The 26,199-nt window shown below is 54.6% G+C and overlaps 1 protein-coding gene across 1 annotated transcript in view; it reads left to right on the top strand.

Moving 5' to 3' along the window:
• Positions 1-26,199, top strand: part of GMDS (GDP-mannose 4,6-dehydratase) — a 436,801-nt gene that overhangs the window by 358,046 nt on the left and 52,556 nt on the right. Inside the window, 2 exon segments of the mRNA XM_070360877.1 lie at positions 2,678-2,796; positions 22,231-22,327. Coding sequence (XP_070216978.1) covers positions 2,678-2,796; positions 22,231-22,327 — 216 coding nt within the window.

The following is a 26,199-nucleotide window of genomic DNA, read 5'->3' as shown; positions in this document are numbered from 1 at the left end:
ATTTCCAGCCTCGGTGCGCCCCTGCACTGGCGTCTTTCCTCCCCGTGGGACAGGTGAAAACGTGAGAAGCAGGCGAGGTTTTCATCTGCCCTGGTGATCAGGTCAGGGCGGAGGTGATGAGTGTGTGAGGACGTGGGTACGTCTGTTGTATCCTCATGGGGCCCCTCGTACCTGGAGAGATGGGGCTGGACCCTGATGTCTGAAGCCTGTCCCCTCTGGAGCATTTCTGTGTCGGAAGCCGCGGGCCGATCACGGGTCACCCCTCCTGCCCGTGATCAGGAAGGCATGTGGAGGTGGACCCTGCTGAGCCGCACCGTCTGTCCAGGGAGAAGTGGACCAGGTCACCGTGCCCAGCTATGTGCAGAGGCCGGGCCATCGCTTCCCACTCAGGGGCCCTTGTGTCGGGCTGGGCGAGCATCCCTGTGGGCTGCCCGCCGCGACCTGGGGGCAGAGCGCTGACCGCGGCCACTCCAGACATGAGCTCGCTCGCCCGCTGACCCGGGTGTCACCCGGCCCCCGTCACCAGTCAAGGACCATCCACTATGCTCAGTGGAAGTTCAGACAAAGCCCTTTCCCTCTGTTAAGACCAGTAAACTGCTCAGGAATAACAAATAAATCTGGAATTGTATATCCTTTCCCTTCCCATTCCCAGACTGCAGTCTGGGACAGTATGAACTTCACAGGAAATGCCTAGACGTTGGCAGGTCAGAGGCCGCGGACGGTCTGCTGGAAAAGAAGAGGGCAGATTCTTGGCGTTCAGTCCAGCGAAGGGACAGGCTCCTGGGGACCCCGGGTTCCCGGTGGGGACGAGCCTGCCCCGGGGCCGGTACCCACGCTTCACGTGGCCCAGCCCCGGCCAGTCACCATGTGCTCTCCTTTTGTTTTTAGCTGTCCTTACTTTCTTTCACATGATTCAAAATATGATTTTTTTCAAAACCATTTGAGCCCCAACATAGTGTTCAAAAGAAATAAAATAAGCTGAGCAGTCCTGAAAGACCCATTTGAAATGTTATTTTTAGAATGGAAATTTGAGTAAAACACACTTAAGTGTATATACTAATCCCTCAGAAAAACGTTCAAATAGAAATTCTATCCAGGAGCATAATTTGATTTTTCCTAAAAACTTTGAAAGTATTTTGAAGAAAGTGTGTGTGCGCGCGTGTGTGTGCTCACTGCATCTGTGCCCCAGCTCGTGTGTTTGGGAGGCGGGATGGTCCCTTCATCGGGGAGGTGGCTGCAGTGAAGTCAGCGTGGGAGCCATCGCCCCAGGGAGACCCAGGAGACTGCTGCGTCAGGCCGCGGGAGGAAGGCAGGCAGGCTGGGAGGCTCCTGCAAGAGACACCAGGAGGGCCCGACCTGCGCGGGTGCCCACGAGCAGGGCACCCCCGAGGAGCGGACAGCCAGGGTGCAGGGCCCCAGCCCCGACACTGCGAGGGCCACTGAAGCACAAGCTTCCCAGGCCAGGCGTGCCATCATGACGAAGAGAAGAGCTTGCATTCTGTGCCTTTTTAAAACCGGGCAAGCTCTATTATTAATAAAACTCATATAAAATTTTTGAAGTGTTACAACTGGGACTCCGCTTGTGCTCCAGTGGCTAAGACTCTGAACTCCTAATGCAGGGGGCTCAGGTTCGATCCTTGGTCAGGGAAAAGACCCCACGTGTCTCACATAAGACACAGTGCAGCCAAATAAATAAAAATAAAATTTTAAAAAGTCTTGCAGCTGAGTTCATTAACTATAATACAGCATGAAACCGCCGGTCTTTCTGCAGTCTGTGGCCGTGAACAAAGCCCTGTCCTGCAGGACGCCCTCATCTGGCGTCTCACCGTGTCCCTGACGCGGGCTGTCTCCATCACCCCGCTTACCGCCACATGAGCTGCAGCGCCACGGCATGTGAAACGGCCAGAAGTCTCCTCTTCCGTAGGACAAAAATACGATCGAAGACAGTCTGGAAGTAGGCCCAAAATGCAAAATAGTCGCGAGAAAAAATTTCGAGCACAGGAGATATAACCACGATTGTATTTTTTAGAAGGCTACTGTAAATTCAGATGGATAAAGAAGAATTGAACTTTGTTGATTGCATCTTCTAAAAGAAAATTAGCTGCTCCGTTGACCTCAGAAATGTATTTGTCAGCTTGTCTAACAGCAGCCAGGGAGACACCAACCAACAGTTCTCTTTCAATGTGAAAGCAAAAGTTGAGTGTACCTGCCAATGGGCTCTGTGTTCTAAGGGGGCGCCTACTGCTTTTACCTACTTTATTTAAAATGGGGGTCCCTGGTACAGTGGGACAACCCAGAGGGTTGGGATGGGGAGGGAGGTGGGAAGGGGCTTCGGGACAGGGGGACACATGTACGCCCGTGGCTGATTCATGTCAGTGTATGGCAAAACCCACAATATTATAAAGTAATTAGCCTCCAATTAAAATAAATTAATAAGTTAAAAAAAACACGTGGGTGCGAGTGATGAAAACGTTTTATTGAGGTTGATTTCCGCTTTCTTGGTTTCAGGTGTGCAGCAAGGTGGTTCAGTTACGCACTTGCGTGGATGTGTGTGTGTGTCGGGCTTCCTGGGGGCTCAGTATGAGGGTTGTCGGCGTGGCCCGGCGGGGGTGCGCGTGCTGCCCTGACTGTCTCGAGGGCAGCGTGCAGCTCTCACCCGCTCCGCCTCTCTCCTCAGGCCATGTGGCTCATGCTGCAGAAGGACGAGCCCGAGGACTTCGTCATCGCCACGGGGGAGGTCCACAGCGTGCGGGAGTTCGTGGAGAAGTCGTTTCTGCACATCGGGAAGACCATCGTGTGAGTAGGCCCCACGGGCGCCCCTCCGCCTGCCTGCAGTCTGCCTCTCCCCTGCCCTTCTAGAGCAGGAAGCAGATGCTTTGTCCCGCTGACACCGCCTAAGCTCAGTCTTTCAGAAGTTTATCTTTTTAATTTTTAAATATGATTTTAAGCTCTTTAATTTTTTAACTTCAAATTTTGTACCGTGGTTTATACATGCTTTACTGGGATTTTACTGTCACTAATTCCTCTAAACAGATCAATGTGAGAACATTATACAGTCTCTGTTTTTAATACTTTCACTATATATTTAAAATTTTTGAAACCACAAAAATTTACAGGTCAATTTCAAACATACTACCAGCAAAACCTTTTTCTCTGAAGCACTGAGAGTGGGCTGCTGACCCGAGGCCCCATCCCATGGACTCCGTGTGCTTTCCCCGTGACCAGCGACACTGTCGAGCGTGGGCACAGGGCGGCCGGGAGATCCCACTGGGCTGTGAGCAGCATCCAGTTCGTGGGTCTCACTGAGGTCCTCAGCCCAGCCAGCACTACCCCTCATACCAGAACAATCCACACACTTCATCCACTTGTTAATTACACAAATCTTGAAGTCAGATTTTTGTTGGAAGATTTAGGGGCAGTCTTATAGACGGAGAAGGCAATGACACCCCACTCCAGTACTCTTGCCTGGAAAATCCCATGGACGGAGGAGCCTGGTAGGCTGCAGTCCATGGGGTCGCTAAGAGTCAGACACGACTTCACTTTCACCTTTCACTTTCATGCATTGGAGAAGGAAATGGCAACCCACTCCAGTATTCTTACCTGGAGAATCCCAGGGACGGGGGAGCCCCGGGGGGCAGCCGTGTATGGGGTCGGACACGACTGAAGCGACTCAGCAGCAGCAGCAGCAGCATTATAGACAGAAGCCTCTTTTTCCGTGATTGTTTTATTGAGGGTATGTGTAACGTGCATGCGTGCCTGGTCTCTCAGTCGTGTCTGACACTGGGACCCCTGGACTGTGGCTCACCAGGCTCCTCTGTCCGTGGGATTCTCCAGGCGAGAACACTGGAGTGGGGTGCCATGCCCTTCTCCAGGGGATCTTCCCAGCCCAGGGATCGAACCCCATGTTTCCTGTGTCTCCTGCACTGGCGGGCGGGTTCTTTACCACCAGCGCCACCTGGGAAGCCCGTGTATGGCATAGGGTCTCCCATTTCCGTCGTTTGGGGCCACGAGTCAGTGGCATTAAGTGCACTCACAGTCGTGACCAACAGCACCGTCCCCAGAGCCCGCCCGCCTCCCCACCCGGAAGCTCCGTCTCCATTAAACACCTGCTCTCCACCCCTCCCCCAGCCCCAGCAACAAAAGTTCTGCTTCAGTCTCTGAGTTGGAGGACCCCAGGGACCTCGTGTAAGTGGAATGACAGTTTCTGTCCTTCTGTGACGAGCTCGTCTCACTGGACCTGACGTCCTCAAGGTCCGTCCCTGTTGTAACTTGCGTCAGCATGTCACTCCTTTTTAAGGCTGAGTAATATTCCATTGTGCGGTTGGACCACGTGTTGCTTATCTATCTGTTGTAACAGCTGGGTTGCTCCTCTTCAGCTATTGTGAGCTGTGCTGCTGTGAACATACAAGTATCTGAGTCCCTGCTTTCAGTTCTTTGGGGGTAAAAGCCTAAAGAGTAGAATTTCTGGGTCTTATGGTAACTCTGTGTTTAACTTCTTGAGGATCTGCCAAATATTTTCCCAAGGTTTAGTTTTAAAATATAAGAAAGGACTTCCACTTCTAACTATGATGGAATAACAGAAATTTGGTTAAACCTCTGCCTTGAAAAACTAGGAGACTATGAAACACATAGAACAGCTTTCGGCACCGGCAGTGCAGGGCCGTGGGCCCTGGTAGGAAAGGAACCAGCGAGGCGAGCCCTGCAGGACCCGGCTTCCTGGAGGCATGGCCTCCACCTGGGAGGGAGGAAGAGGCGCCTGCAGAGAAGACGGGGGTCAGGGCTCAGAGCCCGGGGCTGTGGATGGTGTGGACGGGTTCTAGAAAGGTGCCATCTGCAAAGCAAAGGAGCTCCAGAAATGTGTGTCAGGATCCCGCTGAGATCCTGCCAAACACGAGGAGACTCCACAGGCTTGGACAGGAAACTACCCGGGCATGGGACTGAAGGCTTCTCCGGGCGTTCCTGAGGCCGGGAGGCTCGCGAGCTGCAGCCGCCACCGAGCCACCTCGCTTGTCGCTCAGAGGACGGAGTGAGTCCCTAGAAGGCCCGAGCTCGGAGGTGGGGTGACCCTGAGTGGAGGCTCCTCTAGGGCCAGGCCAGCGGAGCTGACGCACAGACTTCCAGGGCTCACAAGTCACTGAGCCTGCAACCACTGCAAAGCCCTGTGTTCTTCAAAGAAAGGCAGTAAAGTCTAGACTCAGACGCATAATTTTCTTAACGTTCAGCATTCAACCAAAAATTAGCAGGAGTGTCACCAAGTGGGAAATGACCTAAAACCAAGAGGAAAATCCATCAACAAAAACAGACTGACGAATTATGAAGACAGTGGTATGAGCTCACAGGGAAGGTGAGGCAGCCACTGCAACGGTCAAATGTATTAAGAAAAACATGAGTATAGTGAGGAGAGATAAGGAAATGTATGTATTTTTTATAAGAGCCAAATGCAACCTTTAGAGATGAAAAATAAAGTATCTGAAATGAAACCTCACTGTTGGCATTGAGAACAGAGTAGACACTGCAGGAGAAAAGCTAGTAAACTTATACATGTTGTACTAGAAATAATCCAAAATGAAGCACAGGAAGAAACAGACTGGAGGGAAAAAACTGAGTTTGATTTGATTAACCTGTGAGACAAAATCAGACAACCTAACGTGTATAATCAGAGTCTTGGGGAAAAAGTGGGGAGAGGGCACAGGAAAAGAATTAAATAACAGCCCCAAGTTTCCCAAATTACTGAAAATAAATGCTAAAGAGAAAACTTTAAAAGTACAATTATGTAGAGGGGAACAAAAATAAGAAAGCTTTGGTATCAGAAACTATGCAAGGCAAGAAGACCTTGTAGCAGCATCCTTAAATTGCAGAAAGAAACCTAAGCCTCGAGGTCTGTGCCCGGGGACACCATCTCGGAAATGGAGGCGAGTTAAAGACTTTCCAGATAGGCAGAGGTGGTGAGGGTTCGTCACCAGCAAAACATTTAGATGGAAGGAAAACAGAAGAATGAAGAACAGGAGAAGTAGCCAAAATGTGGGAAAATATAAGTTTTTTCCCTCACTTTACAATTTCTTTGAAAAGTAATTGACTGTTGAAAGTACAAATAACAGCGATGCATGTGTGGTTTCTAATACATATATATAAATAAATTGTACAATAGCAGCAGCTCTGAGAGCGGGGACGGGACGGAAGCATTGTGTCGGCACATTGCTGTAAGATTCTGACACCAGATGGGGATTGGCATGAAAGTATTTGAAGACAGACTGCAATTAGTTAAAGCATGTGCTGCACACTCTGGAGAAGCTACTAAAACGAAACAAAATGAAAAATAGCCACGAGCCAACGCTGGAGTCAAAATGCAAGGGAACCACTCATCTAAAAGAAGCTGGAAAAGAGGGGCGAGAGCAAACAGCAGACGGGGCTTCTCCAATCAAAAGAGCGATAAAGTTGGACTTGATAAAAAAGCAGTATGCTACTGACATGAGACACATTTTATATATAAACATATAGATAGCTTAAAAGTAAAAAGATAAAAAAAAACATCCAGATACTACCCATAAGGAAACTGGAGTGGCTGTATTTATATGGGACGAAATAGACTTCATTTACTTAGAAGGAATAAAGAGCCCTTTCGTATTTTAAAGGGGTTGATTCTTCATAAAGACATAACGATTTTAAATGTATATACACCGAGTTATAGGTGCTCCAGAATGCCGACAGAATCGACAGGAAGAAAGACAGCTCTATGTCTGTGTACGCCAGCACGCCTGTCTTTGTAACTGCAGTACAAGTAGACAAAGCCTCTGCAGACACAGAAGAAAACTTCCTTGACCTAACTGGCATTTCTGGAGCTTACCACCTGACACGCTTCTCAATAACTCACAGGTCAAAAAAGGAAATCCCAAGGGAATTCAGAATAGATTATGAATTAAATGAAAATGCAAGCAGCCTACCAGAATGTGTGGGGCGCTGCCGAAGCAGTGCTTAGAGAGCAGCGTGTGGCTGTGAACACTGATGTTAAAACGCAAGAAAGAGCCCAAACCAGTTAGCCCAGCTTCCATCTTAAGCTTGACAAAGAACAGCACGTTAAACCCAGCGCAAACAGAAAGAAGGAAACGACAAAGATAAAAATAGAGATAAATGAAATAGAAAACAGGAAAATAATGGGGAAAATCATACAACCAAAACGTGGATAAACCTCTATCCAGGAAAAAAAGAGATGACAAATTATACATAGTAGAAAAAAAAGTTATCATCCCTACAAGTTCCCCAGACGTTGACAGAATGGTAAGGAAATACTATGAACAGATTTTTGCCAGTGACTTTTTCAAATTAGAGAAAATGGGCACATGCATGAAAGACACAAATTGCAAACCTGATTCAAAATCTATAAATTGTGGTAGTTCCATGTGTATTTAAAGAACTGAATTTTTAATGTTTAACGAAGAAAACACTCCCTTCCTAACACTCACTTAGAAGAGAGAATACTTCCTAACTCATTTGATGAGGCCAATATTACCCTGATGCTAAAAATAAAAATGTTACATGAAAAGAAAAATACTGACTAGTATTTCCAGTGAGCATAGAAACCAAAAATAGTAACAGAATATTAGCAAATTGAAATTATCCATATATAAAAAGTCGGTACACCACGGCAGAGTGGGGTTTATTCTAGGAATGCAAGGTTGGTTTAACATTTGAAAATGAACATAATTCAACATATTAAGAAAACAAAGAAGCCGTATTTTTTTTCAATAGAGGCAGAAAAGACATTTGATAAAATTTAACAACTATTATTTTTAAAAATTAATTTCAACACACTAGAAATTGAAGGAAATTTCCTCAAGCTGATAAATGGTCTTTGAGAAAAACCAACAGTTAACATCATAGTTAATGTGGAGACACTGAATGCTTTTCTTCTAAAAGTGGGGCTCAGGGCAAGGCTGTCTGCTTTTGTCAAACCATTTCCACATTGTCCTGGATCTTAGCCACAAGAAAAAAAAGAAAAAGGAATGAAAGAAAGATGTGTATCTATCTTATTCACAGATAGCTTGATGGAGTACATAGGAAACATAAGTAATTACCCAAAAAGCCAGGAAAACTAACAAGTGCATTTAGCAGCATCACAGGATACAAGGGCTACGTACGGAAGTCAACTGTCTTTCTGTGCACTGCCCTTCAACAACAGGGAATTGAATTAAAAAAAAAAAAAGCACAATACCATTTAGAGTAGAATCCGAAAAATGAAATAGAGATGAACTTAATAAAGTACATGAAAGAACGTGCACACTGGAACCTAAAAGACATCGATGGAGAGACCAGAAAAGCGCGAGTGGGGAGGTGCGCCGTGTCCGTGGCTGCAGGGCCTGGGAAGGCGCAGCTCTCCTGGGATCAGCCTGTGGATTCAGTGCGGTTCTCCCACTTTGGAGACGGCATCTTGTGTTCAGCCTTCTGTCCCTGGTCCCCTGGGCTAACGCCTTTTTTAAAGTACCTACAACAGACCTGCACACACTGAGACTTCTGCAGAGAGGAAATGCCTTAGAAGAGCGCCTGTGTCCAGTTCATCTGGATGTTACAACCCCTCCTGGAGAATCACCAGTGAGGAGTCTGGGTGGCGTTGTTTAACCCAGCGCTTCTTAAGATGACCCTGTATCGAAATCCTACTTGAACAACAGAGCCGCGTGGACTGCCAGCTGGGAGTGCCCTCTGTCCCTCGGAGCCCCGCTGCAGCCTGCGTCCGCATCCCCAGAGGCGGCAGGAAGGCCTGGCGTAGTCTCGCTAGAACCCACGGCAGATCTCAGGAGGGGCCTTCACGCCGTTCCAGATGACAGACCAAGCCACCAGCCGAGGCTTCAGTGGTATTCAGCATCACCTTTGAGTGTCGAAAACCAAAACGTTTTCCCGAATCTCCCAGGAAGAGAGCGGGTGTGAGGTGCCGATGGCCCGAGACACCGGAGCACCGCCCTGCGCCCCCAGCCGAGCCTCCTGCCCGGCGGCCACCTGCACCCCGAGTCCGCGTGGCCGGGCGTGGGAACAGAGCGCCAGCGATGCGCGCTCTCACAGCATGGCTGAGACACAGAATTCCTTCTCAGGGCCAGATAATGAAATCACGATGGCTCTCTGAACGCTGTCTGCAAGTTGCATTCAATTGTTTGTTTTCTTTCCAATTTCCTTCCCTGGATCGTCTCCGGGCCCCATGAGCAGCATTCCAATCTCAGCTGGAGCAGGCCGGAGAGTCGGGACCGCTCCGGGCCGGCCCCGCTGCAGCTGGCCTTCTGACGGGCCGACCATGCCTCCTTGGGAACGGATTCCGAACAGTCAGACGCCAGGCAGCGACAGGCAAGGGAAACACCGAGCTGGAGCTGGGCCTGGAGGGCCCCTTCCCCGTCGCCACCGGCTCCCTCTCCCAGGACTCTCAGCACGCAGTGTGCCATGGCGTCGGATGAGGGGCTCCACGCGCGGCCCCAGGCCTGGCCCCTGCTCCACCGCCCCCGCTCCCGAGCCTGGCCCCCGCTTCACTGCCCCCTCCCTGGGCCTGGCCCTGGCCCCACCGCCCCCACCCCGCCCACCCCGAGATGAGGTGAGGGCCTGTCTCTCAGGGAGGGGAGCAGGTGAAACGTGTCAGCACGCGGGACGGCGGGCTGGAGCATCGGGTGCTCTGCCGTTTTTGCTGTTCGTGAGGAAACGGTGTTGATGGAAAGTGACATTTGTCTACAGTGAATGCTAGGGACAGCAAAGCATGAAACCAGTAAGATCGGGCAACTGATGCTATGTCTGGGACTCGAACAGTCGAGTCCCACCAACGCCTCACATTCATGTGACCAGGAGGAGCCTACGGGCGTGCTCAGCAGAGAGGTGGGCAGGGAGGGAGAGGACAGGCCCTCAGCTCCAGCCCCGGGGGGCTGTGGCTGTGATGAGAACACCCCTGCTCTCCAGGAGTAACTCACCTACCATCAGAGTTAGGGCATCTTTCGGCTGGCCTGTCTCCTGTGGAGCACAAGTCCTCCAATGCTAACTGCTGAGAAGCACTTGGGGATCTGGTAGGTCTGGGCGGGGCCTGAGCATCTAACGGGACCCCCAGGATGCCAGATGTGGGGGCTTCTGGCCCCTGGACCCCACTCTGAGCAACAGAGCCTGGGAGATCACAGAACCTCAGGCCCAAGGTGGACCCGACAGTCGCCACGTCCGAGCCATCGCCCCTTCTGACCGCGATCTTAGGTCACCTGGGACTTTACCCTCCCTGGCGGACTGGGCATTCTCTGCTCGAGGCCGAACCTGCTTTGGATCCTTTCTGAACCTTGCATCCTGCCCCGCACAGTGGCAGACAGTTGGTAAATAAATCAACATTTTCATGAGTCGGTAACGGAAAACGAATATTTGAAAGTTGAGAGTTGGATTGTGTGTCTGTGTGTGTGGCATGCAGGGTGGGAATGAGGGCAGATTGCTGTAAAATGAAAAGCCTAGACTCTCTAGGTTTTTCCATGAGGACTGTCGTCCAGGGAGCACCTGCAACCGGCTTGGTTCCTTCTCTTTTTCTTTCTGCCCTCATGCCTCCAGCGATTGCTTAAGTGCTAGTTGAATTGAACAGACATTGGACTGAGTTTATTATCTGATAAATTGAGACAGAAGAAACTCTCTGCACACCCCGTTCCTGCCTCCAGTGACTTTGGATTGCTCTTGGGGAGACGTAGAGTTCTGAACAGCTGGAGGCGTCCCTACCTGGTTTTTTTTCTAAAGTAGGAAAGAGATTGCCCAGGAACTGATGGGGGTCTCCAGGGTACAAGAGCCAGGGGGTCCAGGACCCTGGTCTCTAGAGCGAGACGAGAGCTGATGGGGTCTCCAGGGCACAAGAGCCAGGGGGTCCAGGACCCTGGTCTCTAGAGCGAGACGAGAGCTGATGGGGTCTCCAGGGCACAAGAGCCAGGGGGTCCAGGACCCTGGTCTCTAGAGCGAGACGAGAGCTGATGGGGTCTCCAGGGCACAAGAGCCAGGGGGTCCAGGACCCTGGTCTCTAGAGCGAGACGAGAGCTGATGGGGTCTCCAGGGCACAAGAGCCAGGGGGTCCAGGACCCTGGTCTCTAGAGCGAGACGAGAGCTGATGGGGTCTCCAGGGTACAAGAGCCAGGGCGTCCAGGACCCTGGTCTCTAGAGCGAGACGAGAGCTGATGGGGGTCTCCAGGGTACAAGAGCCAGGGGGTCCAGGACCCTGGTCTCTAGAGCGAGACGAGAGCTGATGGGGTCTCCAGGGTACAAGAGCCAGGGGGTCCAGGACCCTGGTCTCTAGAGCGAGACGAGAGCTGATGGGGTCTCCAGGGTACAAGAGCCAGGGCGTCCAGGACCCTGGTCTCTAGAGCGAGACGAGAGCCAGGCTTTGATGGAAGTCTCCTGGGAGCCCAAGAAGCATGTCAGTCATCTCCGAACTGATGGGGACTCGGTTCCACCGTTGTGTAGAAGCCAAGTTCCAGCCACTTAATTTATGTAGTAGTTCCCTTACCTCAAAACTTTTAATGGCAATCTGTCAAAAACAGCCTTGGAAATGGGAGAAAATCCAGGAGCCCATCTTTTGGGAAACACTTCACATGCTTTCCTGTAATACTTTGCCTTTAAAACATTTGGCCCTTGGATCCCGAGAGAAGGTGAAGGTTTGTAAACCCAAGACCAGCATCCCCGTTTGTAGCGGACTTTAGGTGATTATGCTTCCAGACTGTAGAAGGGGGAGCAAAAATTCCACCCATAGAATCACGTTCTATGTCAAAAATTCCATAGACTCATCTTCGGTGTCATTATTTTTTAATTCACCTGCATTTTCTTTCTTAACTACCAGACTTATATATTTGTTTTGCATGAAAACATTGTGCAGGAGACTAATTACATTCATTAGAAGAGATAAGGAACAGGAAGGCAGATGTGTTGGCGTTTTCATTTTAAATACAATGCTGGGAGCTGGAACATAAGTGAAAAAAAAAGCAAGAGGACATAAGAGAATATGCAGGCAAATGAGTCATCTGGATCATCTCCATGCCCTCTACTTCATTGTTAAAGAAGATAGTGCATGTTTCAAGAAAATTATCCATATTCTTTGGTGATTTGCAAATGTATCATGGGTCTCTTGTGTCAGGATTGAGTTTTTAAATACCCTTTTAATTCAAAATCCATATTGCTTTAAATAAACCTCCAAGGTTCTTATTAGAGTGAATACTGTAGAAACAGTGACTGCCCTTCGCTCCACAGTGGAGGTAACTTCACGTCTTTTTTCTGAAAATAGGTACGCTTTTTGTTTACATTTTCTTATGGAATAAAGTTTCACATTTTATTGACATTGTCTTAAACTCCAAAAGTTGTGGGGGATGAAATATATAAATTCTTATTTTTTTCAATGTGTAGTATTCATGCTAATAAAACCCAGCCACACGCGTAATCCAGGTCAGAGCAGCGCTCCTCGTGTGAGTGTGCGTCTGTGTGCAGTGCGTGTGTGTGAGTGTGGTATGTGCATCTGTGTGGGTATGTGTGTATCTATGTGAATGCCTGAGAGTGTGTGTATGTGTGTGTCTATATGTGTATCTCTGTGCCTGTTTGTGTATCTGTGTGTCTGTGTCTGTGTGTGTATCTATGCGTCTGTGAGTGTCTGTGTGTATATATGTGTCTATGTGCATGTGTGTGCATGCATGTGTGTGTGTGTGTGCCTGTGTGTGTACACGTGTGCATTTGGAGGAGGCTGTGTTCTCGGGGTTGTTGTCGGTGTTAAGTCTTGCCTCTCGCTTCCCTGTCGCCTTATTACTTATTAGGTAATAAGTAACGTGAAAAGGAAGTCCTTTTTTCTTGCACTTGAAGTGATGCATAAACCAAACAGGCCAATACTTGTCTTGACTAATTTTCTGTCATTAATCTTGTTAAATTTTGAGAGGAGAGTTGTAGAAACAGCCTGCAACCATGAGAAAACCACCGCATGCTGCTGTGGTGGGGGCGGCCTTTCGCCAATGGAAATGTTTATCATAGTTTGCGGTGTCGTATCTATATTTTCAGTCAAAACAACAAGGGCAACCCTTATTACACTTTAAAAAGAAGCTCGTTTCTAAACGCCTCCTGGCTGAGATAACAAGCGTTTTGTGTTCATGCACATTCTTCCCCTAATTAGGGATTGTTTCTTGGGGCGGGGGATGGGGCCGGGGGAGGCGGGGTGTGGGTTGGTGTGTGAGGCTTCTGGCCCCTGGGCTCGGAGGACGCAGAGGGGACTGCAGGCAGGTGGGGTTGGGGGTGTCCCAGGAGCAAGCCCATGTCCCGTGTCTGAGTCTCAGGGCCCCAGGAGCGAGCCCGTGTCCCGTGGCCGGGTGTCAGAGCTCCAGGAATGAGCCCATGTCCGGGTGTCAGGGCCCCAGGAGCAAGCCCGTGTCCCGTGTCCGGGTGTCAGAGCTCCAGGAGCGAGCCCGTGTCCGGGTGTCAGGGCCCCAGGAGCGAGCCCGTGTCCCATGGCCGGGTGTCAGGGCCCCAGGAGCGAGCCCATGTCCCGTGGCCGGGTGTCAGGGCCCCAGGAGCGAGCCCATGTCCCGTGGCCAGGTGTCAGGGTCCCAGGAGCGAGCCCGTGTCCCGTGTCCGGGTGTCAGGGCCCCAGGAGTGAGCCCGTGTCCCGTGTCCGGGTGTCAGGGCCCCAGGAGCGAGCCCGTGTCCCGTGTCCGGGTGTCAGGGCCCCAGGAGCGAGCCCGTGTCCCATGGCCGGGTGTCAGGGCCCCAGGAGCGAGCCCGTGTCCCGTGGCCGGGTGTCAGGGTCCCAGGAGCGAGCCCGTGTCCCGTGTCCGGGTGTCAGGGCCCCAGGAGCGAGCCCGTGTCCCGTGTCCGGGTGTCAGGGCCCCAGGAGCGAGCCCGTGTCCCATGGCCGGGTGTCAGGCCCTCAGGAGCGAGCCCGTGTCCCGTGTCCGGGTGTCAGGGCCCCAGGAGCGAGCCCGTGTCCGGGCGTCAGGGCCCCAGGAGCGAGCCCGTGTCCGGGTGTCAGGCCCCAGGGGCGAGCCCGTGTCCCGTGTCCGGGTGTCAGGGCCCCAGGAGCGAGCCCGTGTCCGGGTGTCAGGGCCCCAGGAGCGAGCCCATGTCCGGGTGTCAGGCCCCAGGAGCGAGCCCATGTCCCATGTCCAGGTGTCAGGCCCCAGGGGCGAGCCCGTGTCCCGTGTCCGGGTGTCAGGGCCCCAGGGGCGAGCCCGTGTCCCGTGGCCGGGTGTCAGGGCCCCAGGGGCGAGCCCATGTCCGGGTGTCAGGCCCCAGGGGCGAGCCTGTGTCCCGTGTCTGGGTGTCAGGCCCCAGGGGCGAGCCCGTGTCTGGGTGTCAGGGCCCCAGGGGTGAGCCCATGTCCCGTGTCCGGGTGTCAGGCCCCAGGGGCGAGCCCGTGTCCCTTGGCTGGGTGTCAGGCTCCAGGAGCGAGCCCGTGTCCCGTGGCCGGGTGTCAGGGCCCCAGGAGCGAGCCTGGGTCCTGTGGCCAGGTGTCAGGGCCCCAGGAGCGAGCCCACGTCCCGTGTCCGGGTTTCAGGGCCCCAGGAGCGAGCCTGTGTCCTGTGGCCGGGTGTCAGGGCCCCAGGAACGAGCCCGTGTCCTGTGGCCGGGTGTCAGAGCCCCAGGAGCGAGCCTGTGTCCTGTGGCCGGGTGTCAGGGCCCCAGGAGCAAGCCTGTGTCCCGTGGCCGGGTGTCTGCTGTGAGCCCTCCTGTTGTATGTACTGAACCTTGACTGTCAAGTTGCTCTGTGGGAAAACCCCACCCTTCCAGTGCGTTGCTTCTGAGGAAGTTTCTTCACCTGTATGTTAGGGTTCTACTTGAGCGGAGTCAGGCGAAGGAACGTCCGGGGTCTGCCTTCTTTCTCTGGAAGGTTCCGCACGTTTGCGCATGTTTGGGGCTGCGCTGGCCCACGTCTCCTCTCAGCAGCCCCGCCCCGGAGCTCCAGCTCCCTGCGGTGGCCTGCGGCTGCCCTCTCTGACATTCACACCGTCTAGCCAAGTTGAGTGAACTCTCAGACGCTGAGGGGTGGAGATAGCGTCACTTGGCGTCTTCTGTGGAGCTGGGAGAGAAGTGGGCGTGGGTTGGGCCCCTTGAGAACTTGGAGGAGACACTCTGAGCAGACCCGAGCCTCCTCCCGAAGTGTCCGTGTGGAGACTGGACCCTGATTACCAGCCTCCACTCACTGCTGAGACGGAATCTCCTCACTTGAGAAAGCTAAGTCCTCGTTTTATGTTTATATGAACTTCTGAGATACTTACGGTTTTAACCCATTTAAAAAAATAAACAAAATATAGCAGCTAAAGCGATATGAGCTTCGACTGAAGTGGCAGGTGTTTGAATGAGCAGTGCACGCAGCTCTCATGCTGTCTGCCTTGGAGGCCGGGGCAGCCCTCGCTAACTCTCACGGACGGTTGATGCAATCCTCTGGATAGCAGGTCAGTTACTTTCTTTAACTAGGGATCCATCAGATCTCAGAGTGACTGCTGCCTCTGTAAGTTACCTGATGAAACGGGCTTTGACCTGAACACAGAGCAGGTGCTCCACCCACGTGCTCCCAGCATGTTTTCTTCTTCCTTTTTACTCTCAGAGCCAAACTCACCCGAAATAACCAAGACCGTTGCTTGCCCTTGAGAAGCGCAGGCTTTAATGCAGTGATAAGGAGAAGCCATTATTTACAAATCTATGCAAACAGATGTGGGTATCACGCAAGCCTGTTGTATCATCACTTCCGAAGTAACAGCCGCGTGACCAAGATTGGAGTGCTGTCGGCAGGGAGGTGGAGTCACCGCTGGAGACGAGGCTGGGAGCTCCGAGGAGGAGGGCCCCATGTGGTGGAGAGGCCTGAGAACCCGCGCGGAGGCCGCTCAGTCGCCCAGCCGTGGCCGGGACCGGCCTGGCCGCTCCGGGCAGGTGGGCAGTGGTGGGGAGGGGCGAGGACCGGGGCTCCGCGCCTGTCTGCGGGGTCTCGGCTAGGAGACCTTCCTGGGGCCCTGCCCGGCCGTGGCTGCTCCTGCCGGGTGCCGCCTGGTCCTCTGACCCCGCCGCTCTTTCGCTGCCCTGTGTGGCCGCCAGGCTAGAGGCCCCTGGAGGACAGAGACCTGGGCCCTCAGCCCCGGCTCAGCTCAGTGCCCGGCACGCAGGGCCCGTGGCGAGGACAAGGGGGTGGGGGGCAGACGAGCAATCTCGGCCGGGAGCGGAGGAGCTGCTGGGGACGCCCAGGGGCTCAAGGCTCTCCCCTCCCGATCACCACCCACCTGCCCATCAGGCCGCTGCCCAGGTGCTTCCTCGGTGCAGGTGCCCGCGGCGCACAGCAAGGCCTCCGGGGGTCTGAGTGTTCCTCCGCTCTCGGCTCACGCTGCGGGGGCTGCCCCTAGTCTCTCTCACTTCATCTCTTGAGCCACCTCATTCGGCCTCGTTAGGCTGGACCACACGGGCCCTGTCCATGGAGCTAATCACCCCCGTCAGAGGTCCTGCAGATGAAGCTGACAGAGGACAGTGTGAAAGGAGACTGTTCTCCATTTAATAGTTGCCAGTGATACTCGTGAGAGTTCCTTCAACGCAAGGAGATCCAACCAGTCCATCCCAAAGGAGATCAGTCCCGAATACTCATTGGAAGGACTGATGCTGAAGCTGAAGCCCCAATACTTTGGCCACCTGATGTGAAGAGCTGACTCATTGGAAAAGACCCTGATGCTGGGAAGGATTGGGGGCAGGAGGAGAGGGGACGACAGAGGATGAGATGGTTGGATGGCATCACCGACTCGACGGACAAGAGTTTGAGTGGACTCCGGGAGTTGGTGATGGACAGGGAGGCCTGGGGTGCTGCAGACCATGGGGTCACAAAGAGTTGGACTCGACTGAGACTGAACTGAGCTGAGTGATGCTGGTGATGAGGGATGCAGAGGAGATGCTGATAATTACCCCGCCCCTGGCAGAGGACGCCTGCAGTGGGGGAGGGGACGGAGGGGAAGCTGCTCGCTCTCCTCTCACGTTCCCCAGTGGCCTCCGCTCCCCACTCGGCCCCCAGACGCCTCCCCCCATGCAGGCCGCAGACCGTGCGCCTGGGTGCCACACCCAGCCTGGTGTGGAAGCCCCGGGGTGAGTCCCATGAGCCCTCTTCCGGAACCCAGGCACGAGGGTTAAAGGTTAGCCCTTGTGTTGTAGTTGGTTATTGGTTCACAGGGCGTGGCAGCGGGAGCCAGAGTCAGTGGCAGTGACCCTGGCTGAGGGGTGGAGGGGAGACTCTGCAAGGGCCCTGGGAGCCCCCTTCGCGCCCCGAAGCCCCCCGGGCGCTGCCCTCCGGAGTCCCGCTTCCCCCGTCCGCGTCTGGCACGGACGCTCCACGGACCAGAGGCTCCAGCTGCCGCCTCCGTGCGCACAGACCACCGTCCCTGCCTCCTCTGCCTTCAGCTCCTTCCCCAGCATCGAGGCCGTCCCAGTCCTCCCACCGAGAGGCCCTTCCTCCCGTGCCGGCTCACAGAGGCACAGGGCCCAGCTCTCCTCGTGCGGCGTCCCGCCCGCCCACCCTTCGCTCGCTCTCCGTGCCCCCGGGAGCCCATCCAGCCTGGGCCGTCTGGGGTCTGCCTCCGCCCTGCCCGTGTCTGCCACCTCTTCCTGGGAGCCCGTCTGCCACGTCACTGGCCTTTCCCTTCTGTGACTCCAGGCTGTGCTCTGCTCCACTTGCGGCTTCTGTCCTGGCCTGTTGCTCAGGACGAGGCTCCGTCCCTTGCACCCCGCATCCCGCGCTCTGCCCCCTATCTCTCAGAGCCGTGACAGACACGTCGCAGCGTCAGGACGGACCCCGTGTGCGCTCCAGGGGCCCCTGGCACCCACTCGTCGTAGACCAACAGTCGTGTTTCTCTGCATTTGCCCCGTTTCCCGTAGGACCGTCCCTCGCCTGCCCCATCAGCCCCGGGCTCCGCCGGGCGTGTCGCCTGGAGCGTCCCCTCTGCCACCTTGTCACCTGACCCCGCCTGGACAGGTGGACACTTGGCAGCCCCTATTTTCCGACATCTTTTTAAAACCTCGTGGTTTGGTTTCCTGAGACCAGAGCATCTGAAAGCATGTCTCTTCTGTCGTCGGCATGAATGAGGGGCCGGCGTTCATTTCTTGGTTGGAAACAGCCTTCTTTCAGGACTTGGAAGGCACTGCTTCCAGAGGCCGAGCCCCACTCCCGACCCCGTCCCATGTTCTGAAACCCCGTGCTGTGGGCCGCTAGTCCCACCTGGCGTCTGGGTACTCGGTGGGGCCCTTTCTGTCTGGAAATGTCTGTTCTTCTGCTCTGATCCATTTTCTTCATTTATATGAAGACAATTATTTCCTTCACTCTCTTTCTGGAAATCCTATTATACTGACCTCTTGAGGCCATCTTCTGATTTTATCTTCCTTTTTCATATCTATGTCTTTTTGCTCTACTTTCTGAGAAATTACCTCAATTTTGTCTTCAAAATCTTTTCTTGAATTCTTCTGGATTTTTTCCAATCCCTGCATCTTTTGTTTTCAAATCGTCCTTATTTTATACAGTGTCTTATTTTTGCCCCCTGGGACCGTGTCACTGTGCGGCTCTTCTCGGGGGCGCCTGGAACCTGTCCGTCTGTTCTCCTCTCACTTACCTCCCGCTTGTTCTGTCGCCTCCAAGTTGCTCTGTTTCAGTTTGCCTCTTGTGATCTCTTGTCTCCATATGTGTGGTTTTCCTCACGTGTCTGGCAAGCCTTAGTGTTTGGCTCATATTTGAAAGTGGGGGCCTAAAAGCTGGTTGGGGTTTCTAGGACCTAGAGCTCAGGGGCTCCTGGTCACTCTGGGGGCTCTGAAGGGCTGTTTGCTTGGAGAATGGAGCCCAGAGGGTGTCCCTAGCCTCCCCGCCAGAAGGGGCCAGCCTGACCTCCACCTCACTCCTAGAAAGAGGTACCCTGACCCCCACACCCCCTGGGGGCCAAAGGTGCCCAGAGCTCAGGTACAGCCCACCTATGTGCTCTCTGCGTGGGGACCCCGCCTCGGGGGCGCAGGGCCGTCCCTCCTGCCACCATCACAGGAATGCTGAGCCTGCCGCCTGGTAATGTGGCCCCGGGGGTCTGGGCCCCAGCCTGCTTCTGGAGGAACCGAGCCCCTCCGTCCTGAGCACCTGGGGCTGCCCGGCTCCACCTACCCACTGCCCACTCGTGAGCCTGTTTTCGGGGCTCCTCCCCCGTCCTTCATGCTCGTCTGTCTGCTTGATGCAGGTCATCTCTTCTCTCCGCGGTCCAGCCCTTGTAGACTGACCCATGTCTGCAGGTGGGTCGGGAAGGAGGAGAAGAGGGTGCAGCCAGCCTCCCGTCCAGAGCTGCTGCCTCTCCCAAGCCACCTGGGGCCTCTGCTGCCGACCTCCTGGCCCCACCCACCCTGCTCCAGCAGCGCTTCCTGCAGGGACCCCTGTAGGTTCTGGGGGTCCCTGCTCGCTTTACCCCGCCTGCTCCTCAGAGGGGCTCCTGGGTAGGGAGGTGTGAGCTGCCCCTCGTCTCGCCATGTGGCGCTCAGATCTGTTCTCAGTGCTGTCTTGGGCTCTTAGCGCTCCTTAGGAGCCAGCAGTTGACCTCACCGTTCAAGTCTGTGGGATCCCACATGGTGAGCGCCATCCCAGCGAGCAGGATGCGCTCCTGCCGACCAGCGGGATCCTCACTCCCCACCAGCCGCGCACAGGCCCGCTCTGCGCAGAGTCACCTGTCAGGGCGGGTGTGCCCTTGCCTCTCGCTGGTGAATACAGCGCTCCGTACACTGCTGCAACCCAAGGCTTCCTGGCCTTTGGCCGAAGCTTCTGCCTCTGCCTGGAGCAGACCAGAAAGTGGCTCTGTGGCTCCGTCCTGCTCTGAGCCCTTCGCTCCTAGCCGTGGCCACGGACGCCCCTCCAGGCCGGCCGGCAGCGTGGGGCAGAGGAGACCTCCGTGTGGGCAGCTCACCCTGCAGGCGCCCGAGGTGCCTGCTCGGTTCTGCCAGGCAGGCCCTTCCCCAGCTGCTCCCACTTCAGCTGCTGCAACAAGTGCTGATGTTGGCCCAGGACCACAGCGCAGCCCAGCGAGCCCATGTTGTCGGGGAAGGTCACCCTAAGCCCACTGTTGGCCCGCCGGTGTGGACGGAACCAGATGCCCGCCGTCGGCCCACCGGTGTGGACGGAACCGGATGCCCTCCCAGGGCTGAGGCTGAGGATGTGTCCCTGACTCGTCCCCTGGACCCGGCGGACGACTGGTCTGCATGCCAGAACCCCAGCAAGGCCTGTGTTCTCCTGTTCTCCAAGGATGTTTCTACTGTTCTAAATGGTAGTTTAAAAAAAAAAAAAAAAAAGATGGTATTGGGAAAGAGGAGGAGGAAGAATATGTACCAGAGCCTTAGCTTATGGCAAAGTCTGAGACAGTCCGTTTCTAGCTCTGTAGAAAAAGTCCCCCAGCCCCTGGTCCAGACACGCGGGGGCGGTGTCGTGCGTGCCCGTGTTCCCGCTTGAGCGTGGCCCGCGCACGTTACGTGTGGGTGAGCACTTGCTGAGATACGTCAGGAAGGAATGTGAGCTTGCTTCTCTTTGCGAGTGTGAAATGTGAACAAAAATAAAACTAAAACATGCTCGTGAGGAACAACTGTCCTTTCGTTGACTAGAAACGCTCCCACAGAGAGGGCCTGCGGAAACGACGACTTTAGAGCTACATAGGCGATCTTTGGGAACCTTGACTTCACCAGCTGCCCTCCCTTGCTGTGGACGCTGGCTGAGGCTTGGTCTGCAGCTGCCCTCCCGTGCTGTGGATGCCGGCTGAGGGCTGAGGCTTGGTCTCCAACCACCTGGGGTCCCAGGCTTCCCCTCTCACGGCACCTTTAGGCTAAAGCATGTCCAGGTGAGTGTTCCAAAGGCTTAGCTCTGAGCCTGCCAAGTAAGTCTAGGCAAGGGTAAGAAAATAAACCAAATAAGTAAATAGCCAAACACCCTTTCTTGAGTCAGTTAATCAATAGAAAATTCATGGAAAATGCCAGTTCGTTCAACATAATCTGCTGTAACTCTCTGTGTGTTGTGGGATGTTTTTCATATTTGCCTTTAGTCTGTGGGCAAGCCCAGCGTACTCACAAACTGATTATTTCTCCAACGATGAAATGTGATCCCCGTGCTGTCAGAAAGTGATTTAAACACAGAATCTCCGGATGGTCGATCAGAAATAAAGCTTGTGATGCCGCTTTATGTCTCTGATACCCGACCTCTGTCCAGAATACAACTGCGATCAACGTTTGCTGTCCATCTTCAACGACACCTATAAGGCGCGTGGCCCAGTGGCCAGTGTGATACTCTGGTCTTCCCTCCAAGCCCCCTGTGGCTGGTTGGGGGCACAGGACTGCCCTGTAATAGGACTCTTTGCCCGCCGATAGAGCAAAGATCTGAGATCAAGTATTGGAGTCAAACGTTACCCTGCAACGTATTCCCTTCTTTGCCAAAAAGTTTCATTTGTGAAAATAATTAAAATTATATAGTATGTTTTTGTTGTTTGAGTATTGGTTTGTGGAAATGCAGAGGTCAGCTCTAAGCCAGAGTCTTTGTTTCTGTAAAAGTGAGAATGTAAAATCGAACTCCAGCGAGAAGCCAATGTTGAAACGCGTACACTTGCCTCCTGGACTCGTGACAGTGGGGGCTGTGCCTGGGACCCTGAAGGGTGGGCGACTGTGGGTGTTTACAGAGGAAAACGAGTCCACAGAGCCTCGCGGCTGAGTAAGAGGAGAAGAGGCTGGCAGACCCTTTCTTAGCAGGAAGTGACCAAGTCGTTACAGTTTTTGGAGGTTTAGTCACCTGGGATTTGTCACTGGGGCCTGTGGCTGCCTGGGTACAGCAAGGTGACTGGTATGTAATACCGGGATGATGTGAACAGTTAATTAGGACATGAAATTTGTTCCAAATTGGAATGCGTTAAAATTACAATAAATACACCTAAAACTCAAAAAAAAAAGGGGGGGGGGAGACAGAAGCGATTACTTCATAATAATTGACTTTATCAAGGATAGTCTAAAGAAGCACAGTCTTTGAGAGCCCTGAAAATTGCTGAATTCCTTATTCTGGCTAATCTCTTCACTGAGGTCTCACTTCTGACTGTCTCTAAAGAGGCGGGGCAAGCCCTGACTTTTGAAATGGATCTGGGAAGGCCCTAAGGCTGCGGGTTAGCGTTGGCCTGCGCTCCTGAGTTAACGCGCTTCCATGCTCCGCCGGGCACCCTGGCCAGTGCTCCCAAGCAACCAGGTGCTGATGACTAAGTCTTTATCTCTTTCCAGGTGGGAAGGGAAGAATGAAAATGAAGTGGGCAGATGTAAAGAGACCGGCAAAATTCACGTGACTGTGGACCTCAAGTACTACCGGCCCACTGAAGTGGTAAGACTCTCGGCCGTGTCTTCACTGGCCACTCCTGGGAGGTCGTCCCTGGACGCCACGGCCAGGCTGCCCAGCCCCGCGCTGGGCAGTCTGCCACCCTAGCGCCTTACCCAGACCAGAGCCCTGGGAGGCGAATTTGGGGTGCTATTCTTGGCACAGGATGCACTGCTGTATAAAGGAGAGCGGGGGTAGCTCATACCCGGGGAAGGGTTGGTTTCAGAAATGGAGACTCCGGTCAAAGGCAGGCCCGTCAAGGTTAGGCCTGCTTGATGGCTGAGTCCTAGAACCTGCGGGATGTCCGCCTTCCCAGTGCCCTGTGACCTGCAGGGTCTGGAGGCCCCAGTGCACACGCACCCACACACGTTCACAAACACACTCACATGCACTCTCACACACACTCATATGCACACGCATGCACTCACACACACAGTCAAATGTACTGAGTCACATACACACGCACTCACTTGCATACACATGTACTCACTCGCATGAACAGATGCACACAACCACATGTATTCACACTGTCACACACATGTGCACTCACATACACACACATGCACACACAGTCACACACACATGCACACACACAAACCTAAGCCGTGTGAGCCTTTTTGAGCCTCAGCTCAAGTATAGTCGTGGGTGTGAAGCCTTTTCTGGCCAGTGTACTAACCATCACTGAGCTTCCAATTTTTTCTCTTGGATCTACAGTATACGCTCTACATACTATATTATAACATGTATAACAGCTTGCTATACTCATTTCTTTACATGTTTTTCTCCAAACTGTGAACTCTTTGAGGAGGACTCTCTTCCTATCTCAGACGATAACAAACTCGGTATAGGTGCCGGTTGGTGGGTGGGTGGGTGGATGGTGTGTGGTCTCTGCGTGCAGGGGTTCCTGTAAACTCGGCGTCGGTGCCAGTTGGTGGGTGGGTGGGTGGATGGTGCGTGGTCCCTGCGCGCAGGGGTTCCTGTAAACTCGGCGTCGGTGCCAGTTGGTGGGTGGGTGGGTGGATGGTGCGTGGTCCCTGCGCGCAGGGGCTCCTGTAAACTCGGCGTCGGTGCCGGTTGGCGGGTGGGTGGGTGGATAGTGCGTGGTCTCTGCGTGCAGGGGCTCCTGTAAACTCAGCGTCGGTGCCGGTTGGCGGGTGGGTGGGTGGGTGGATGGTGCGTGGTCTCTGCGCCGCAGGGGCTCCTGTAAACTTGGCGTCGGTGCGGTTGGCGGGTGAGTGGGTGGGTGGATGGTGCGTGGTCCCTGCGCGCAGGGGCTCCTGTAAATTCAGCGTCGGTGCCGGTTGGCGGGTGGGTGGGTGGATAGTGCGTGGTCTCTGCGTGCAGGGGCTCCTGTAAACTCAGCGTCGGTGCCGGTTGGTGGGTGGGTGGGTGGATGGTGCGTGGTCCCTGCGCGCAGGGGCTCCTGTCTGGAGAAGCAGCCGGTTGGTGTCAGGGCACAGCGCCCCGCTTCCCCCACTGTGTAAGAATTCCTGGCTGGGTGTTGCCACTTAAACATGGGCCACCTTCACTCAGGCCGAAACTCAGTGTTTTAAAGGGACGGATCTGGGGAGATAGAAAGCAGCGTCTTGAGAGAGGTGTTCAAATGTGGTGGTTCCCAAACAAAATGTGTGTTAACTGTGAACACGTTACCCTGGAGCCTGTTCGACCTGTGTTTTGAACCAAATTCCTGCCTGCCGCGCCACCTTTCTGAGGTCAGGAAAGCCCCGCGAAGGAAGATTGAAAGTGAACGTGTCTCCGGTGATCACCCGTCAGACGGTCTTGTTTCAGACAAAGGAGAGGCGGCGCTGCCCGTCCACTTGGGCGGGACAGCGAGGAGAGGAAGTGTGCAGGGCTGTCCGGCCGGGCGGGGCGGCCTCTGACGGCGGCGAACAATGGCGCGCTGTGCCGGGAGTGGGTGTGCCGGCAGGGGATGTGCGCCGGGAGGGGCCGGGGCAGCCCTGCTGACGCAGCAGGGGGCCCTGCCCTGGAGCCCACACCCGCCGCCCCCCGGGCCCAGAGACGCCGCAGGCTGGCGTATCTCTGGAGCCTAAACGGGCAGCCTGTGTCCCAGCTTGCGACGAGAGTTGTCATCTCACAGTGGGAGTGGACGGGGCCAGCCCTCTGCCTGTGACACCGTCACCCCGGGCCTTCTTTCCGAAGCCAGGAGGCCGTTACCAGCAGCTTGGCTGTCAGCCTCACCTGGGGACCCTGGGGCTTGGTGGGGACATGGCATGAGAGAGCAGAGGAGCCTAGGGCTCACGAGTCGGTTTTCGAAGCCCCCGTGGGCCATCTTTCCTGCCGAAGCTCGCGTCAGTCCGTCCTTTTGTTCCCGCGGACGCCGTGGTGGTACCTGCTCTGCAGGTCTGTCCACAGAGGGCGTCTGAGCCTGAGGGCGCCACCAGGCTCCGTGGGCTCCTCTCGCCCATCTGTCGCCCCCAGGCCCCCATTACTGCTGCGGGAGCCTGTCCTCCCCGCCCCACTCAGGGCTCCGTGGGGCATGTGCAGTGAGGCTCAACTTTTCACCTCATTCCTCAGCACAGCAGCTTTCCCAGAACCGAGCGGTCTGACAGGCTGAGGCAGAGCTGCCCCGGGCGCAGTGTTCCTCCAGGTGAAAGGGGACCAGACCCAGAGCCGCCGGCGCGAGCTTGCACTTGGGTCTGGGCCCTGACCAGCAGCCGGGGGGTCGCTGGGACGAGGCCTGAGAAGCACTGGGCGTGGGGGCCGTGGAGCCCCCCGGGGCCGGCGGCGGCCTGCCTTGTCTGTGGTCAGGTCCATCTTCGGGGGCCACAGGCTCCTCCCTCCTCAGGTTCTAGAAAAGCTCCTTCCCCTGGCCACTTTGTCCTGTGTCTTCAGCACCTCGCACACCTCAGAGCTAACCGCAGAACTAGATCATCTTAGGGTCCATTGCTTCCAGAGAGACTGCCAGGGGGAAATGCCAGACAGGAAACAAGGGGGCAGGCTGTCAGGACACGGCAGGCCCCAGAACAGCAGCGTCCGCAAGGAAGACTAACGGGAGGCACAGATCTGTGTCATTTTGTGAATAAGATTCAGACCAAGGAAGGCTGTTTACCCAGCAGAGCCCAGCGTGAGCCCCAGGGAGCCCACCAGCAGTTCTGTGTGGAGCAGAACTCCCAGCCGGGGACCTTCCCCTGTTGATCTCACCACGGCGGGCTCCTTGGTCCCGCTCCCGCTCTGCATGGAAGTCCTGAAAGTGTGTGTCTGAGCTCAGGATGCTGGCGTCCACTTAGAGCTGAGCGGAGTCCTGTTCTGGGTCTCTCGGTGGACACCTCTGGGCTTCCCCTGAATGTTTAGTTGTTTGCCTCGGGTGGTGAACTTGATTCTGGAAACTGGGCTTTACATTTCCCAGGGTTGATGACCGCCCTGTGAAGACTGGGCTCCCCTCCTCTGCTGGTCTCTCTGGGTGCATGCTACGCGGAGCCCTGGCGATGGGCGTCCGTGCCCCGGAAGAAGCAGTGTTGGGCTGCAGGCCAGGCGGCCTGAGTTCAGAAACTGCCCATCACGGACAGGCGACCTCGAGCCTGCTACTCCTCCGTGCGTCTGTCTGCCTGTCTTTAAAAATGGAGTTAATCGTCAAGCTTCTTTCAAAGAATTGTTGTGGAAGTAATAATCAGTTCCACAAACCGCCCATTAGAACAGTGGTGCCCAGCACAACACCCAGCACTGATGCTGTTAGTGTTAGTCATTCTTTCAGCAAATATTTGCCAAACCCTGTGTTAGACCCTAAGAGTCGAGCATGGACGACACACACACCCCATCGCCATGGGGAGTGTAGGTAGGAATAACAGGTCAGTTACTCAAGCCGACTGCCTTTTGAAAGACAGACTGACATTACTGAAGGATTGTGCATGTTAACTGCT

Source organism: Bos mutus, chromosome 23, assembly GCF_027580195.1.
Source record: "Bos mutus isolate GX-2022 chromosome 23, NWIPB_WYAK_1.1, whole genome shotgun sequence".
In the NCBI taxonomy this organism is placed as follows: Eukaryota; Metazoa; Chordata; class Mammalia; order Artiodactyla; family Bovidae; genus Bos; species Bos mutus.
The sequence above is the reverse complement of the archived record's forward strand: the minus strand, read 5'-3'. Positions and strand labels throughout refer to the sequence as shown.